Source organism: Topomyia yanbarensis, chromosome 3 (genome assembly GCF_030247195.1).
Source record: "Topomyia yanbarensis strain Yona2022 chromosome 3, ASM3024719v1, whole genome shotgun sequence".
NCBI classification, from domain to species: domain Eukaryota; kingdom Metazoa; phylum Arthropoda; class Insecta; order Diptera; family Culicidae; genus Topomyia; species Topomyia yanbarensis.
The window spans coordinates 285,797,520-285,814,946 of record NC_080672.1 but is presented as its reverse complement, the minus strand read 5'-3'; the positions used below and the strand labels follow the sequence as shown (position 1 = coordinate 285,814,946).

The window sequence follows — 17,427 nt, the reverse complement described above, 5'->3', positions numbered from 1 at the left end:
TGAGATTGGGGCATGAACCATTTGACCCTTTGACAGTACCGTCTTTAAGCATGGATACACTGGGGCCGTTCATATATCACGTGAACAAAAAAAAACCTTTCTTTTAGACCGTTCCTCCCCTTCCTTAGACAAGCGTGGACAATTCCTGTACCCTTACGCCCTTACGATGTCTACGTGGACTTTCCAATTTTTTTCGAGTAATTTCATAAAAACTCGATTTTCAAAAAAAAATCCTATAAGTTAGACTACTATGACGAAGAAGGATTTAATGAAAATCGTTCAAACTTCAACCACAGAATATTATACACTTGTCTAGTCTTTTGTAAAATTTCCATTAAAATATCTCATTTCTGAAAGACATTATGATATTTCATATTTACAGTTTAAAGATTCATTATAATAACATAAAATTAAAGTAACCTTAATTGGCTCGTAATTTCAACCATAAGCTTACAAATCCAAAATTAGTGTATTTGACCAAATCACAGAAGATGGAATCAAATGAGTCTGACAGAAATTTACTTGTCGGATTTTGTTTCGCACGATTTCCTCTGATCACACACTATGCTGTTTGACTATTTCACACCAATTACGATACAAATTTATTTCATTGTCTTATAAAAGACAAAAATATAATGAAAAGTCCACGTGGATATTTCCGATACCACCACCCCTTCCTCATGGACACGTGTAGACTTTCTCATTACCCCTACCTTCCCGTAATTGTCCCCGTGGTATATGGATGGCCCCACTGGGCCTAAGTCAAGTTCCGCGTTTTTCGGGACCTCGAACTGCGGATAGATCTCACTTCATGCTAAAGCCTGTATTCGAAACATCACAGTCGAGAAATTTGAATTGAAAATAGTTTATAGTTCGAAGATTGTATGATTCATCAATATCACAATTCCTTATCGATAAATCGGTCGCAGAGCAGTTCGGAATCACATAGATTTGTATCCCATTCACTTAAAACGTTCATCTGGCGCCCTTAGCGGAGTCTCAGTTTTTTTTTGGTGTTTACTTTGGGTTTCTTTTTCAGTTCGACCTTCAAATAATAATTTGTGTACATGAACATGGCCCACAGGGAGTACTACTTAAGTCATGTTTGACTGTCGTGCATGTCATGTAAATTCCAGCCACAAATCTTTTACTGTATATTTAGGAAATCAGTTGAGGTGCTAGGTGCTTGAAGGTAACGAAGGGAGCATCTATTCAGGCAACTGTAAATTAGAGTACCAATTATATGTACGGAAAACAGGTGATCATCGAATTCAATAACCGGATGCACTTCAACAAAAAAAAGTTTAGCTCAATCGGGCGCGGTTAAGGGGTTGCTCAAAACAGCCAAATGCAAAAATTTTCGCCCCTGAAAAAACACAAAAGGACCCTTAGAATATTCAAAAATTGAATTCTAATTTTTCATGCTAAATGGCTTAGGATGTAATGAAACGTCGAAATCTACCACCTCCGTCCCTGATTTTGTTTTTAGATAGCCTTTATGAAACTTGGAAAATTCTGGATTTGAGTTAATGTTGGGATTTGAAAGGGCTGCTTTTAATTTATTTTCCATGCCAAATGTCTGATAACTGCATGAAACTTCGGATCTTGCATCTTCCCATACAAATTTTTTTGACGAGAGTTGCCTCTCTGATACTTTTAAATTTTAAAATGAGATTTTCAAATAAAAATCAAAAAACTTGTTTCTTTTGGAATTGACAATAGATTTTGACATTTCATTGATTTCTAAAATATTTGGCATGCAAAAAAATAAAAACTGCATTTCCAAACTCAAGTCCCATCTCAATTCAAAAATCTTCCTTATAACACAAAGTATTTTTTTCAACATTACATAACATCTCGACGCTTCATGACATTGTTTTTGATCGCGCTCAAATTTTGCATGGGGACTGTGCGAGACTCCACACTGTCCGATTCGTCGACTATATAAAACTGAATACGGCTGGTTCAAGCGCGGAAAACGCGGTACAATTTAAACGAGGAAAAGTTTGCGGATTATCTTTATTCTTCCACGATCGCTATGGAACTAACTTACTTAATACTACCAGTGGCCATTTATATACACTAATATTTACAAAAGTAACAATTACATATAAAGTGTTCGTAACTGATGCTGCAGCAGTGTGCGTGTGTGCACTCGGTACAAAGATATTAAACGATAGTGATCTCCACTATGGGCTATTCGAAAACGATGATACGATAACGCTGGCGGCTGCGTTCGGATTTATGCTCGTTACTGCAGTGGTGCCGATTCGATCGATCTGTCTCAATCATCCTCCCGCCGTTGAAAGGCTTGCCTTTCGATACACTGTTCTGGAGCTATGGGAAGAAATCACAACTTCGATACTGGACGACGACAAATTCCATTCTGTGTTTTTACATCAGCAACTCTCACTACGCCTCGCGAACCTGTAACGACTTCGACTAGACGACCGAGTAACCATTTTTAACAGGCATGTTGTCCTTTTTAATCAATACGAGTTGCCCAACTTCGACATTAACCTTTTTGTGCCATTTGTACCTCTCTTGTAGCGATGATATATATTCGGATTGCCAACGATTCCAGAAGTGTTGTATTATCACGTTGATGTGCTCGTTACGTTGCCTTGGGTGTTTGCGATTTTCAGAAACTTCGGGACGAGCAACAGCATTTAGGGGTCTGAAGATTAGAAAATGACCCGGAGTTAATGGTTCGAAGTCCTCTGGATCGTCTGACAATGGGGTAATTGGCCTCGAATTCAAAATAGCTTCGATTCGACACCGAACGGTCGACATTTCTTTGTAACTCAGCGATGCCCCTGCCGTGTATTTAACCAACAAAATCTTTGTTTGACGGATATTCGATTCCCAGATACCGCCGAAATGCGGTGCCTCTGGGGGGTTGCAGTGCCACTCGATCTTGTTACTGTAGGTTCGTCGAATACCGTCTTGGATATCGGCACAAGCGAATAATTTATCCCATTCAGACAACAGATTAGCAGCTCCGACGAAGTTCGTACCGTTATCGGTCCAAACTGTAAGCGGTCTTCCACGGCGGCCGGTGGAACGATCGAACGACGCTAAAAAGGCTGCTGTCGACAACTCGCTGACTAACTCGAGGTGGATCGCTTTCGTTGCCAGACAAATGAAAAGCGCAATCCAACCCTTGTGCTCGACGGTCGATCGTTTGTTTCGCTGCTTCAAGTACACTGGTCCACAAAGATCGATTCCGATTCGGTAAAACGGATATTGGCCTTCCAAGCGGCAAGCCGGCAAATCCCCCATATACTGCTGAATAGGGCGGGGATTGCTCTTGAAGCAGATAACACAGTCCTTCACAATTTTCTTCACCGTGCTTCTACCTCTGATTATCCAAAACTCTCTTCTAGTTACTGTTAACGTGATTTGAATCCCGGCGTGCTTGCTGCAGCTGTCGAACAGTTGGAGCTTCTCCACTACCACCGACATGGCAGTTACTGTGATCAGTTCAGGCAATTCTTCTGGGGCAATCAATTGTACTCCCTTTGGCTGGTACTATTCCCGTCCCGCAGGAACTGTGCTCCTTGCCACCATAGTTTAGATGACCCTAGTTCGATTGGCATAATACCACGCGAGATCAAATCCGCTGGATTATCGTGCGTGCCCACGTGAGACCAATCTCCAGAACTGGTCAATCTCTGAATCTTTGCAACACGATTCGAAACGAAAACATCCAGCTTACTGGGACAAGTGTTGATCCAACTGAGCGCGATAGTAGAGTCGGACCAAAGTAAAGCACAGTCGATGTTTGCTAGTGATCGTTTGACACTTTCTACTAGTTGAGCGAGCAAAAGTACTCCACACAGTTCTAGGCGCGGAATCGTGGCTCGATTTGCCTTTAGGGGCGCGACACAAGATTTGGAGCACAACAAACGAATTGAAATTTGACCTTGCGTATTTCGAGACCTTAAATACAAACATACCCCGTAACCCTTTTGTGATGCATCGCAGAACCCCACCAATTCGACAAATACTGTATCTGGAAGAGGAAGCACACACCTGCTTATTAGAATGGTTTTCATTTCCTGCAGCTGACGTCGATACTCGTTCCACGATTTTTCCAACTGTGGTTCAAGTGGCTCGTCCCACTTCCGTTTTGTTTGCCATAGTTCTTGCAGAATTACTTTTCCAGTCATAACGACTGGTCCTGCTAGTCCTAGAGGGTCAAATAATTTTGATATATCCGACAGAACTGTGCGTTTGGTCGATAGTCGTTCGTTTGAAGCAAGAGACAATACGTCGAAACTGAAAACGTCCTCGCTGGGTTGCCAAGTTAGCCCGAGAGTTTTGGTACGTCCTTCATCGCTGAATAGCACCTTCTGTTCCAGCTTTTCTTCCAACAAATCAGCCAGCACTTCTTTACGATTTGAACACCACTTGTGCAACTCGAAGCCTGCCTTTCCGAACATTCCCACTAGTTCCCATCGCGAGCGCTTCGTCGAGTGGCCGCACCAAATAGCGCATCATCCACGTACACCGTTTTCTTGCCAAATTTTGCTGCAAGCGGTGCGCTTGCCGTACCATATGTAACCGTTGTAAGCTGGTAAACGTTGATTTCGTCATCGGTAGACCTCCACAGAATCTGCTGGAACCGACGATCTTCCTTACGTACCGAAATTTGTCTAAACATTTTCGATACATCTGAAGTAACAGCTACTTTGTACGTTCGAAAGCGACGTAGTGTATCGATTAGACCTGGCTGCAGAGTTGGTCCTACCATCAGTTGGTCATTTCGTGATTTTCCGTTGCCAGATTTAGCCGAAGCATCGAAAACGACCCTTAATTTCATCGTACTACTATTTGGGCTCGTGACAGCATGATGTGGCATAAAATAATTCGGTCCCGACTGTAATTCTGTTGGATTGAACGTCTCATTTTTTCCATATGGCCCCTATCAATATATTTCTTCATGAACTTCTTATAATCGTTATACAGTTGATAATCCTTTGCGAGTGGTTTTTCCAACAAAAGAAGTCTACGGTGGGCGATGTGGCTAGAATCGCCCAGTTCTGCGTCTTTATTTTTAAACGGAAGCGCTACAACATATCGACCCGAAGAGTCCCGGCTACAAGTCGAAACAAAATAATCTTCAGCTGCTTGTTCTTCAGTGGACCAACTTTTTTCGGAACCGTAACTTTCAATACACCAAAACTTGGAAATTTGTTCGTCGAGTTGTTCGTTTGTCACTGAAAGTAACTGCAAGACCGGATAACAACCATTTTCCGATACATGACCTCCGGCGACCCATCCAAAAACGGTTTGTCGGAAACTAGGAAGCCCTTCCGAAAGTTTATAGCACTTGCTTAGCATCATCTTGTCCCAGTCAACGATTCTGAATAGAATGTCGATTTTAGCTGTTCTATTGAAGTGGGGATCCGCAAGATCCATCTACTCTGGAATATTCCAATTGGAGATGTTGAAGGATTGCAAGGGTAATTTGGCTGTTCGGTGGATGCAATCAACTGTACATTTTTCGATGGTGAACTTTTGGAAGTTTGGCTCGGAAAACGAAACGCCACTGGTCCGGGCGAATCCATCGAGACTAGAGTGGTTTGTTCACCTGACTGCAACATAGTACACAGTTGCACCTGATTCGATTCGGTGCTTGGGCCACCACTTGAACTGGGATTGTGTTTTGCTTCACTAGAAATAATGTTTACCTTTGGGTCGAAATGGAGTAAAGTGTTGTGACGCTGACCACATTCTTTGCACGAACCGCTTTTGCAATCTACGACATCATGACGATTACTAAAACAATTAACACACAGCTTTAGCTCTTTCACTCGTTGAAACCGCAGTGTAGGCATCTTTGACAGAAAGCTGCGGCACTCGTTGATGTAATGTACACCCGCACAATTGAAACACGCGAATCTTTTCTTGCTATCAGATTCCCGAGAAGAACTCACTTAAATTTTCGATGTGCGCTTATTTCCCGGTGGTTTCCAATTACTACGCAACGGCAACTTTTGGTCCGGCTACAAATTTTCCAAAATACGACAACGGTTTTGCAGAAACTCAATCATTTCTTGCCATTTTACTAGATTGTTGCCGACCACGTGGGATTCAAAGTCTTTATAGGTTTGCTTATCAAGTCGGGACGCAACCACGTGAACAATCATTGATTCGGAGAGTGGTTCTAAGGGTAATTTCAACGAAGACAACGCACGAAGATTTTTCTGCACTACATTTAATAATTCACGGAGACCACTTGATGATTCACTCTGGATTGGTTTCAGCTGGTAAATTTCGGCAAGATGGCGATCGACTAACCAGCGACGATTTTCATAGCGTACCTCCAACGCCATCCACAAAGACGTAAACGATTCTTCTGGTGTTTCGATTGAAGCAGCTTCACCCGAAAGACACGATCGCAAATAATGTAAACGTTGTTGATCGTTTAGAGAGTCATTTCGGCGAACAAGAAGATTGAACTGACTGCGAAAATACAACCACTGCTCGTAATGGCTGCTACATTTCGGGAGTGAAATATCTGGAAGCGTTATGTATGAATCGGTACAGGCCTTTTGGGCAAAACTTGTGTCGAGAGTGGCCTTGGGTTCCTGTGGATGTGATTGGGGTTCTTCGCGATCTGGTAACGAATTTCGCTCAACAGGTCATAAAACTCTTCACTTTCCATCTTCAGCGACGACACTTCATCGTCCTTGATCAACCCGAAGAGTTTGCTTTCCATTTCAAAAAATATGCATTTCTTCCAACGCTTGTCCCCGAGTTTCAAGAATTAAAAGATCGCTATCATCTTTGAACGTTGTTACAAAGATCAAGAGTTTCGAAGCACGCTGTTGAACTGCACTCAGCGTTATTTGTAGAGACAAAATGGCAGCCTTATTCTCCGCAGCGGCCATCGCAAATCACTCCCTTTCTTCACAAAGCGTGAACATTGTTACTGAAGACGCTTTCTTCGTTACTTACTATCACTCAAGAGTCAAGGTACACGATTTCGGTCAACAACCGTCGAAACGATCCGGTTCGAAGGACCTTTTGATGTGCGAGACTCGACACTGTCCGATTCGTCGACTGTATGAAACTGAATACGGCTGGTTCAAGTGCGGAACACGCGGTACAAATTAAACGAGGAAAATTTTGCGGACTATCTTTATTCTTCCACGATCGCTATGGAACTAACTTACTAAATACTACCAGTGGCCATTTATATACACCAATATTTACAAAAGTAACAATTACATATAAAGTGTTCGTAACTGATGCTGCAGCAGTGTGCGTGTGTGCACTCGGTACAAAGATATTAAACGATAGTGATCTCCAATATGGGCTATTCGAAAACGATGATACGATAACGCTGGCGGCTCCGTTCGGATTTATGCTCGTTATTGCAGTGGTGCCAATTCGATCGATCTGTCTCAATCAGGGACTTTTTTCGAGGTACCAATATTTTTGAGGTGTGTCCATAAATATTGGCACTCTACCGTATATTAAGTGTACTTCTCAATTGACCTAAATGGCCCTAAAATGGATGTCGAACAAGATTCGTCACCAAAGATCCGAACTTCCATTTAAAATCAAACATATTGAACAGGGTTCGACCGATCTTCTTTCGGATAGTCTGCGAAGTATTCTAATATTCCGCAAGACGCAGAAATATTCAGCTGTGCCAGATATCTCGAAAATTCGCCTAGATAAGTTCAGGGTCGTGATATTTTGTCTAAAAATGATATTAAGTTACTGGGCACAAAAGTTTAATGAAGAACTAACGCGTTTACATGCCTTCTAACAAAGTTGAGAACAATGGTATAGTTATCGATTCGAACTTGGCATGCGTGGATCTTCTGAGAAACACTTTATCAATTCTGGGAAACACTTTAGCCAACTGGGGTGGTCATCTTAGGCCAGTTCGAATCATTACTCTTGTGAGACATTGCTGTTCGAAAACACACTGTTTCATTTTCTTTAATGCTCATTGCTTAAAAACTAGCCTAAATCTAGTACTGCTTACATTATTACCTAAACGAGAAACGTGATTAAACGTTTACAATATTATTTACTGTTTCAACCAGTCAGGTTAAAGCTTGACGCGCAGGGGAAATTACACGCTGTCGGGGCGTGTCTATAGAACAATCAACAAAGTGCATTCCTATCCAATGAACCAGTATACCGTTGTGTTGACATAGTCATGCAGCTGACAAAACAGTGGAAAGGAAAATAAGGAAATGCTTAATATTGCATAACCGAGAACGCTGTTATTTTATAGCGGTTTCTTGTTACATTTCATTTCTTGTTTGGTTATTTTATGTTTACTTGAGAGGATAGATGACATGCATATTTTGGTTTGTAAGTCAAGTGCTGTGGAATGTGTGTAAGCATTTATTTTAATGCCGTACGCTGACTATGCTTGGATCGTGGGAAGGATTAGAGATTGAAAGATTAGGAATTTATCAGTTAGGGTCTTGATACTATTTTTCATCTTAGTTTGTGATTTTGGTTTTTGGAATGTATGCGGTACAAGAGAATGTATATAGTACAATCTACTAAAGGACGGGATTGTCTGTTTCCATGACCCCTTGCATCAGCGAGCGAAAATTTTGAGTGACAATCGCACAGGACCTTCAAACTAGTGTCGGGTGACCTTTTGGCGAGACTGCTTAGCCTCCTTTTCGACAAAGATCGTCTGCATGCTCGGTTGTTTGTGCCGCGCGTCATGCATGCAGTATTGCACTAATTACAAGCAAATGAGTCTTCGTGACAATATTTGTTCCCCTTTTGAGAGGCCGCTAAATATACCAGCAAGGAAAATCTCTGCCACAAATCCGAAGCGAACAGCACCTGATAAATTCAGAAGAAAAACGACATTTCCAGGAACACCATTCAGGGCCGTCTTAAGACTACGCGGGGCCCCTGGGCACTATTGCACTAGGAGCCTCAATAATTGAACAGGTGTAAACAGCTGTAGAGTAGGATGATCAAAAAATGATTCCCAGCATTCCAGAATTATTTCTACTCCTTGCCACCCTGAGACTCTTTTCCAAATTTGTGCCAAATCAGGCAACCGTGTTAAAAAAATCAAAAAAAAATAGCTGTTATTCAAAATGTATTGAGAACAACAAGTATTTCAGATTTCCACAATAAGGTGTCGTTGCTGATATCCAAACCACCAAACACACTAAATGCGGTGGTAGGAGTTCGATCTCAGGTGACGTACAGTGTGATGGATTCAGCAACTACGCTATAGTCATCCTAGATTATGTAACCTGACCTTCATAGTTGTAAGACGTTATTTGAGGATTAAAAGTGCCTCCATCAAGAAGAAGGAATGTTGGAGCATGGTCTGTTAAACGTCCCTTAAACTAAAACCGAAGCGCACTGCTGTTCAAAATTTTTGGAATACTTTGTGTGTTTTGCACATGTTCATTTACATTGTTTCGTTTAGTGTTGATCTTGATAGCTTGATGTTCCTGATACGATGAAACCAAACAGAGTCGACTTCCGACTTTGAAAAAAACGCACATTTTTTCTTTCAATCGAGTATGGTGAATCTACTTACAGGTGGCCGAATTTGGGAACCTTTGAAATCAATCGATATTCTTTAGAGTCCCAGCGCGCGAATCGCCTTGAAATTCCTTTCTGCCGGAATAGGAATTACGGTTCTTTGAAATATTATTTCTTTATTGCACGAATTGTTGGTGAGGTTGCTTTTTATTATACATTCCGACAGACGTGTTGTGCAATCATTTATTGTCACCGGTTCGGAGAGGCGTAGCATTTCAAGTACTAATAATAGTATCCGTACTCAAAGAATTGGTGTTTTAAAGACTGCTCTGGTGGTTGACCGCAAGCTGGAATGTGGGTCTGTGTTCATTCCTACTAGAAGTCGTTGAGATCCTTTGATTTGAAAAATCTCTGGCTACATCTTCCTACGTGGGAGAAGCAAAGCCGATCGATGTTGGTAGAATCTTGTCGGGTCATGCCGCAGACTCAGCTGAATCGCATTTAATGCCAAAATATCCTGACTCCTGCGGTAGAAGGACCCTATTCCACGCTTTTCTAAACTTCTTCCTTCAACTTCTTGCTCTTTCTTGTGTACTATAGCTCACACCTTCCAGTCCCTTGCTAATTAAGTGTCGTTACAACACCTTCAGATCGTTTTCAAAGCTCAAAGATTTTTTTCAGTTATATTTAAGAGGACCATCTCCTGGATTCGGCAGAAAATGAAAGCAATATTCGAGAATTTTCTGTGGAAAAATTAAAAGACATACGAAATTTTGCTTTTGAACTTTTTTCGTTATTTATCGATAATTAGAAAATGATTTTTTTTTCGAATATTCAAAAATGGCGATTTTCTCGAGCCATGTTCTTCTTCTAACAGCAACAAAAGAAGGCTTGTGCTCTTGATCTGATTACCTTGAATAATGATTGAAAGAATATACTTTTTTGTATGACTTATACCTAACATTAGCATGAAAAATTATTAACTTATAACATTTAAACGAGTAAAAAAGAGGCAAATTTAACTATTTTGTTAACGACTATAAAATTGTTTTTTTTTCACATCTAAGTTTAATTAAATTGAATATAAGCCGTTAGAAATTTTATCTGTTTTAATAAATTATATCAATTTCTCATTTCGGTTAACTACGAGAGGCCCTGCACTTGACAAAGTAGGACGATGTTTCGCGCGCAGAGACCGACAAGATCTGCTAATTTGAAGCCGCCATTTTAAAAAAAAAAGCATTTTCTAATTATCGATAAATAACGAAGAAAAGATTAAAAGCAGAAGTTTTTATATCTTTTCAGTTTTCCTCAAAAAACTCAAATATTGCCTGATTTTCCGTCGAATCCAGGAGAAGGTCCCCTTAAGCAAATTTCACGAATGCAGCTTTTGTTGACACATCATTTATGTGTGTTATACTATCTAGCAAGTAAAACATATTCGATGACGCATCGAAATTTGACGTATAATAACTACTACAACTCTTATTACTCCACAATTCCACCAAACTAATCAATTTCTGCACAAACAAGCAGTCATGTTTAATCTCCATTCGAGGTATGCTATTCACGGTATCAGTTTAATTGTACTTAGTTCGCTTGTTTTGGATGTCAAATTGCATAGCACATTATGAAGCATAATTTTCAAACGACAAAGCTTAGTGTATGATTTATCTAGTCGACCAAAAAAATATACCATCCACGAAATGGGCCACATTGCAAACAGCTACGTGTACACCCCGGGACTTTTGCATAAACTTTTTGGGTTATTTATATGCACTGCATTTCACATTCTAGACTCAGTTGAGCTACAATTACACTGCCCACACTAAAACGTAAACAAGTGAAACTGGCTGCCACACAAGGCTGTACTTTTTGGTAGGGCGACATTATGCATAGGGTTCGTCGCGGTTGCGGTAATTACCGCATCCGCGCGGTATTTACCGCACCCGCACCGCAAAAACTGCGGTGCGGTGAGACACTTTTTCCCGCGGATGCGGTGCGGGAAATGAGCTCTTACCGCGCGGTATTACCGCAACCGCTTTTCAAAAAAATTGATAAAGTCTGCATTAAAAAGTGAATTAAAACTGACTTTTACCATTAGAGAAGGACGCAACTAGATTAATTTTCTGAACGAATGCTTGGCAATGTCATTATTAGGAACAGCTCTTTGTCAGAACGTTCGAGTTTTATTTATTAACCTACAATGGAGAAACATGATGATAATTGCTCTAATTTCTTTTGACTTGACAATGATTTGAAAAGAAATCCGAATATAATCTGTATTCGACCTATCGCTACTAGATTTTTTACATTTTGGTCATTCTAATGTGATAAAACATACTGTTACTAAGAAATAAAATCTATAAGCTGTGTCCAATATAATTTGGCACTATTATTTTTACGACTTATTTTGAAAACTATTTATTTTATACTTCAAAGAAAAAATTACAAACGAACCTTTTCAAATACATAAAACGCAAAATTCAATCATTGAAAAACAATTGAATTTTACTGTCAAATCCAATTACAAAATGCATCATTTCTCCTTATTCCTCTTGGTAATCGTGGAATAATGAATCGTTTCCGATGACATTTTCTCAACTGTGAATTTTGATTAATTTGGAGAACTTAAAGATGAAATAATAATACCAAGACTTAAAAACAATCCAAAGAATGTCATTATCATCATCAAACCAACGACATCAAACCAAAACAAATTTGGAGTAATTTTTTTTCGCGTGCGTTTATTGTTCGTCCAACTGGGAATATTTTCTACCAAATAAACAAATAATATTTTTCAGTCGGGAGTATTTTGTAACTTTTTGAAAGTAATGCTTTCGAAGTTAATGTAGGGCATTGCAATTTTTTTTGTGTTTCTCAAAGTCTCCCTTCATATTGTGACAAGTGTTAAAGTTAGCCCAGATGCTAAATTTTGCATAGTTTGGACAGCTTTTGCCTTAATTTAAAATTTCTCTCGAAACTTTAACGTAGGGGTTAGATATTTTTACATAGAATCTGTATACAAAGTTTAAAAGAAATCGGTTAAGTAGTTTTTGAATGGCAGGTAACACCGAAAATCATGTTTTTCCAGAGACGTTATACAAAAAGCTTCGTCACCGAGTCGTATGTCGATATTTTTGCATGGAAAAATTACAGCATGTTATTGAAATGATACACTATAATGTACAAAAGTTTTGAACAGTTTGCGTCACGCAAAGTTTAAAAATATCGAGAAAAAGTGTTTTTTTCACGCCAAATCCCTTACCGCTCTTAATATAACTTGCAAAGTTGAATATTTTCATAAATGTTCCATTCTGAGGAGTCCGTCAAAGGTTGTTTTAGTGAAAATAAGAATAACATTTTACTATATGGCTATACAAAACAAAAGAATAATTTTTCAGCGCAAATTTTAAAATACATGACTTTTACCGCATTTACCGCATTACCGCGCGGTGCGGTGCGGTAAATGCAATGCGGTTGCGGTAAGCGGTGCGGTTTTAATATTTCTTTGCGGTTGCGGTGCGGACTATCCATTTACCGCCCACATCCGCACCGCGACGAACCCTAATTATGCATACCACGATCGAAACTTTAGTGCGGAAAATGTACATGGGAAACAGAATTAGATCTATCCGGGAAGGATGAAAATTTAATTAATTAATCTATTCTGAGTTAACTCGCGATGATGTGCGGCCGGTTCGGCGGGATAATGGGTCATTAAGTAGGAAATGCTATCCGTTTTTGGGTCCGGAATGTAAACTGCACTATTCATCTAATGAATTGGCCAATTTAGCTATTATTGCACGTGAAATCAATGGTGAGCTTGATGAATATCGAGCAAAGGCTGCAATCCCACGTATGACTTAAATGACTAGCCTAATTACCGCATATAATTGAACACGCAATGAAATATTTATGAAGATAAATAGCATAACTGAAGCGTACATACAATATTAAAGCAACACATTTCCTTTATCATTCATCAATTGAAATCTAATATCCGCCATTTCATTTTTATTTCATTGCCTCGTGATATGAATTCGGCAATATTTCCTATCAATGCTAGTGCCTCCAAACATCCTGGACATCGAGAGCACTCCCTCGTCGGTGGCAGTACGGGAGAACCAAAACATCAACATGACATGTCGAGCCGACGGATTTCCGACTCCCAAAATAATCTGGCGGCGCGAGGACGGCCAAAGCATCACCGTCGAACGAAAAAAGAAAGGTAAGATACGCTGCTGCTCTCATAAAATAAATACATACTCGCAAATCTATGCTCGATCGACACTAGCCAAATTTATAGATATATACCGTCACATTGGAAAAAAGTTGTTTGTAGCGAACACAAGATAGCTATCGTAGCAAAAGTCGTGTCATTTGCAACGTGGTGACCCTAATATCGCCCTCATCACCATCAAAATCATCATCAGCATCAATATTGGTGACGGTGCCGATGTCGTCTTCCACTCTACTGCACTGTCGAATGTGTACAAGAACGAAGATAAATCGATTTTTGATTGTTTTAGAAGATACACACGACAGTTTACCCATCGGCGCTTGTCATAAATGCTAGGTTTTGGTGGGCAGCAGGACAGGGAGCGAGTGTTGCTTCGACATCCAAACAGCCATACCGAAAGAACATAGCACCCGCAAATTGCTGCCCAGAACAACAGAATAAGATTGATGCTGGTCCTGGAACTGAGTGAAGATATCAGATGACTTGATAGAAAGTTCATTAAGTCAGGCGTTTTGCTGTTGTCGGACAGTTTCTTTATTGTCCTCAGTTGGTACCGCCTCTCTCCAGTGAGCAAAGTTCAGCTGTTTTTTTTCTGTCGTTTGGGTTGTCGTTTCCACAAAAGGCTTGTCGCGATGGGTAATTTTTTTTTCTCGTTGACTTACACCTATTGATCATATGAGTTCCATTACTTCCCTATTTGATTGCTTTTGCATTGAAGCTATAGGCACTTTACTGCACAGCCGAAAATTTTCTGCATACAGCCTAAACATTTCGTCGTACTCTACAATGATTCGGGATACCATCCGCTGAAAAACAATTTAAGAGTTGATCTTTCGCCAGTGTAATTCTGATTTCGTAACAAAATGACATAAGGCGCACAGTAATGCCGAGGGTTAAAAAATCCACAAATCAAGGGTTTTATTCTCACTGTCACGTCACCCAGTGACTAGAAGGAAACGTTCCTCTAGTCACTAAGTGACGTGACTGTGAGAATGGGGCCCAAGTTTAATGTATTGTAATTTTGTATAGTATCCAAACCATTTAAATACATTAGTTAGAACAGTGTCTGCCATCTCTATTCAACGCATTAGGTCAAATGGTAGGATGAACTCAACTTTTTGTTTCTCTCGAACGCGAGTATTTTACATTTTTCAAGCCAGATTTTACTTCTTAGGAACGAAGCAAGGATGCTGATACCTATTAAAGTGCAATGCAATCCGCAATTCTCCAGTATACGTTAACTCGAATTGGACATTAAATTGTAACATGATAAAAAATAATTTTCATACAAAGAATAGGAATGTTGCGTATTAATGAAGCGCTGAATTGAATTATGAGGATGTAGGGGATCCCATGCTCGCTAAAGGTACCATATCATTTTATATGGATGGTTCTAAAATGGGTGGGCTGACTGGCTTAGAAGTCTACGGACCAAGAATTAAAGAAGTGATATCAATAGAAATAGTGGCCCACAGTTTTCCAGGCAGTGGTGTATGCAATATACACCTGCTCAGTTTATATATTCAGTGTACGTTGCACGAAAGATATGGTCGATGAAGAAACTATTTGTCGTTAATAAAACGAAATGTACCGTACTTTTACTAAATGTTTTGGTATATAGTATAGAAAGACCGCATTTAATATCTGTACACTGAACAAAATATTTTGAACTCCATCACGGTACTGGTGGCACACCTGCTGTACAAATGCGAATAAAACGGTTAGCAGTCAAAACAGTGAGCGATGCTCATTGGGTTACGGTTCCTACTCCAATGAAATGACAACAGTAAGACGGTTCCCTTCTGAATTTCTCACTCATTGGAATTACCATTGAGAGGAATTGGAACTTAGTATCACTTGATTTACAATATAAATCCGATGATCGTCATTTCATCTTATTAAAACAACGAACTAGTATTAACAAACAGGCGGTTTCACACAAATAGCTTTGCATAAAAGAAACTGAAAACAAAAAACCAACAAAGCTCCGCATGCTGCCTGAATATAATACACTGATAATATTTCGTTTACTATATCAATACTAAATAAATGGTACTCAATCTGTCTATTATTTCAATGCGTTGTCTCTCGCACGGCTTCTGTGAGAGATAGTAACTGATAACTGAAACACTATGCGAGGAACATGGACATGAAATAACGGTCATTTTTGTGGTGATACGGTCGCAATTCAAAGACCATTGTGAGATAACACAGCACTGGGTACGATTTCTTTTTCGTTCATGGAACGTAATTTTTATCTTATTATTTCGGTTCAATGTTTGACACCATCGATTTTTTTAAATAAAATAAGCGATCTAGAAACATAAATTTAATTTCAAAGTGCTCTCAACTATGGAGTGCTAAAATGCTTATGGTATTTCATGTTCATGACAATTTTAATTTCACTCTCGTAGTAACTAATTTTTTTGAAAATAAATATTGTGGGAATTCTTTGGTAAATACCGACATTTGTTTTATAAAATACACGGAAAAATTCGTAATTTGTACCAAATGTTTTGTAGTGAGGGATATTTTGGAAAAAAATCGACTTTGCGTTATCGATGAAAAACAATCGATATTTCGAGGGAAAATTATCTTTGCATAAAACTTTTACTGTGAGTAGAGCAGAAAAATTATGTGTAAGCTCTTTTAAAGTTTTTATTTTTAGTACGGGTTGCTCGTCAAAACGTGAATTGTTCGAATTATTAGATAAAAAAAAGCGTTAGAAATTTTTTATATTGGCGAACATTATTCATATATATTATTAAGGATAAATTAACAAGCAGTTAATTAAAATAAAAACTAAATCTAATTACATACAAATAATTCGAATATTTTACGAAAAGCGATTGTAGGAAACCTATTTGTAGAAGATTTACAAATAAATTCGTTTAGTGTTTTTTGTACATAAATATCACGGTGCTACAGTGAGTTTGTACTTTTCAAATGTCATAGCACAGGTTGTCGATCTCATCAATTACAACCAGTGCTGGGAAAATCACCAAAAATCAAAAATCATCAGTGATAATTATCACTGCTGATCATGCTGTGCTGTGATCACAACCATAAAAAATCGCTAGTGATTTTCTCTGAAGCGATAATGTGCTAGCAAAAAATCATTGCAACAAAATCACCGCCTGTGATCACGGCCTGATTATGATTTTTTTTTTGATCAGGATTATGAAGTTGAGAAAATCAGGTACGATAGAAAAGATGCAAAATCGGGGTTGATGGTATTGTACATGATTATTGTAAGAAACTCCTTATGATGATGATTTAGCCAAATGATTTTGGGAGTGAGAGCGATCCAGCACACATGTAGGGATGCAAAATAATCCAAATGCTAACGATTTCAGCTTTTCGGGAAAGTGTTTTATATTGAAGGACAAGTTGTTGGTAGTTGAAAATCAATAGTTTTGGACAGTTTAAATGCACAGGGGGTCCGCCGATGCGTTAAAATTGAATTTTTTCAACCTTTCGGGCCCTCAACTTGCCCTTCAAAATAAAACACTTTCCCAAAAAGTTGAAAAAAAATTAATTTTGATGCATCGGCGGACCCCCTGTGCCTTGAAAATGTTCAAAACTATTGATTTTCAACAGCCCTCGATTTGTCTTTCAATATAAAACACTTTTCCAAAAAGTTGAAAAAAAATCCACTTTGACATATCAAAGTTTTGAAAATGTCC

The 17,427-nt window shown here is 39.1% G+C and overlaps 1 protein-coding gene across 1 annotated transcript in view; it reads left to right on the top strand.

The window, feature by feature from the left end:
* The window catches only part of LOC131693386 (lachesin), a 370,087-nt gene that overhangs the window by 287,741 nt on the left and 64,919 nt on the right, over window positions 1–17,427 (top strand). The window contains exon 5 of the mRNA XM_058981155.1: window positions 13,568–13,729. Within this exon, the coding sequence (XP_058837138.1) occupies window positions 13,568–13,729 (162 nt within the window). The remainder of the gene's footprint in view (window positions 1–13,567; window positions 13,730–17,427) is intronic.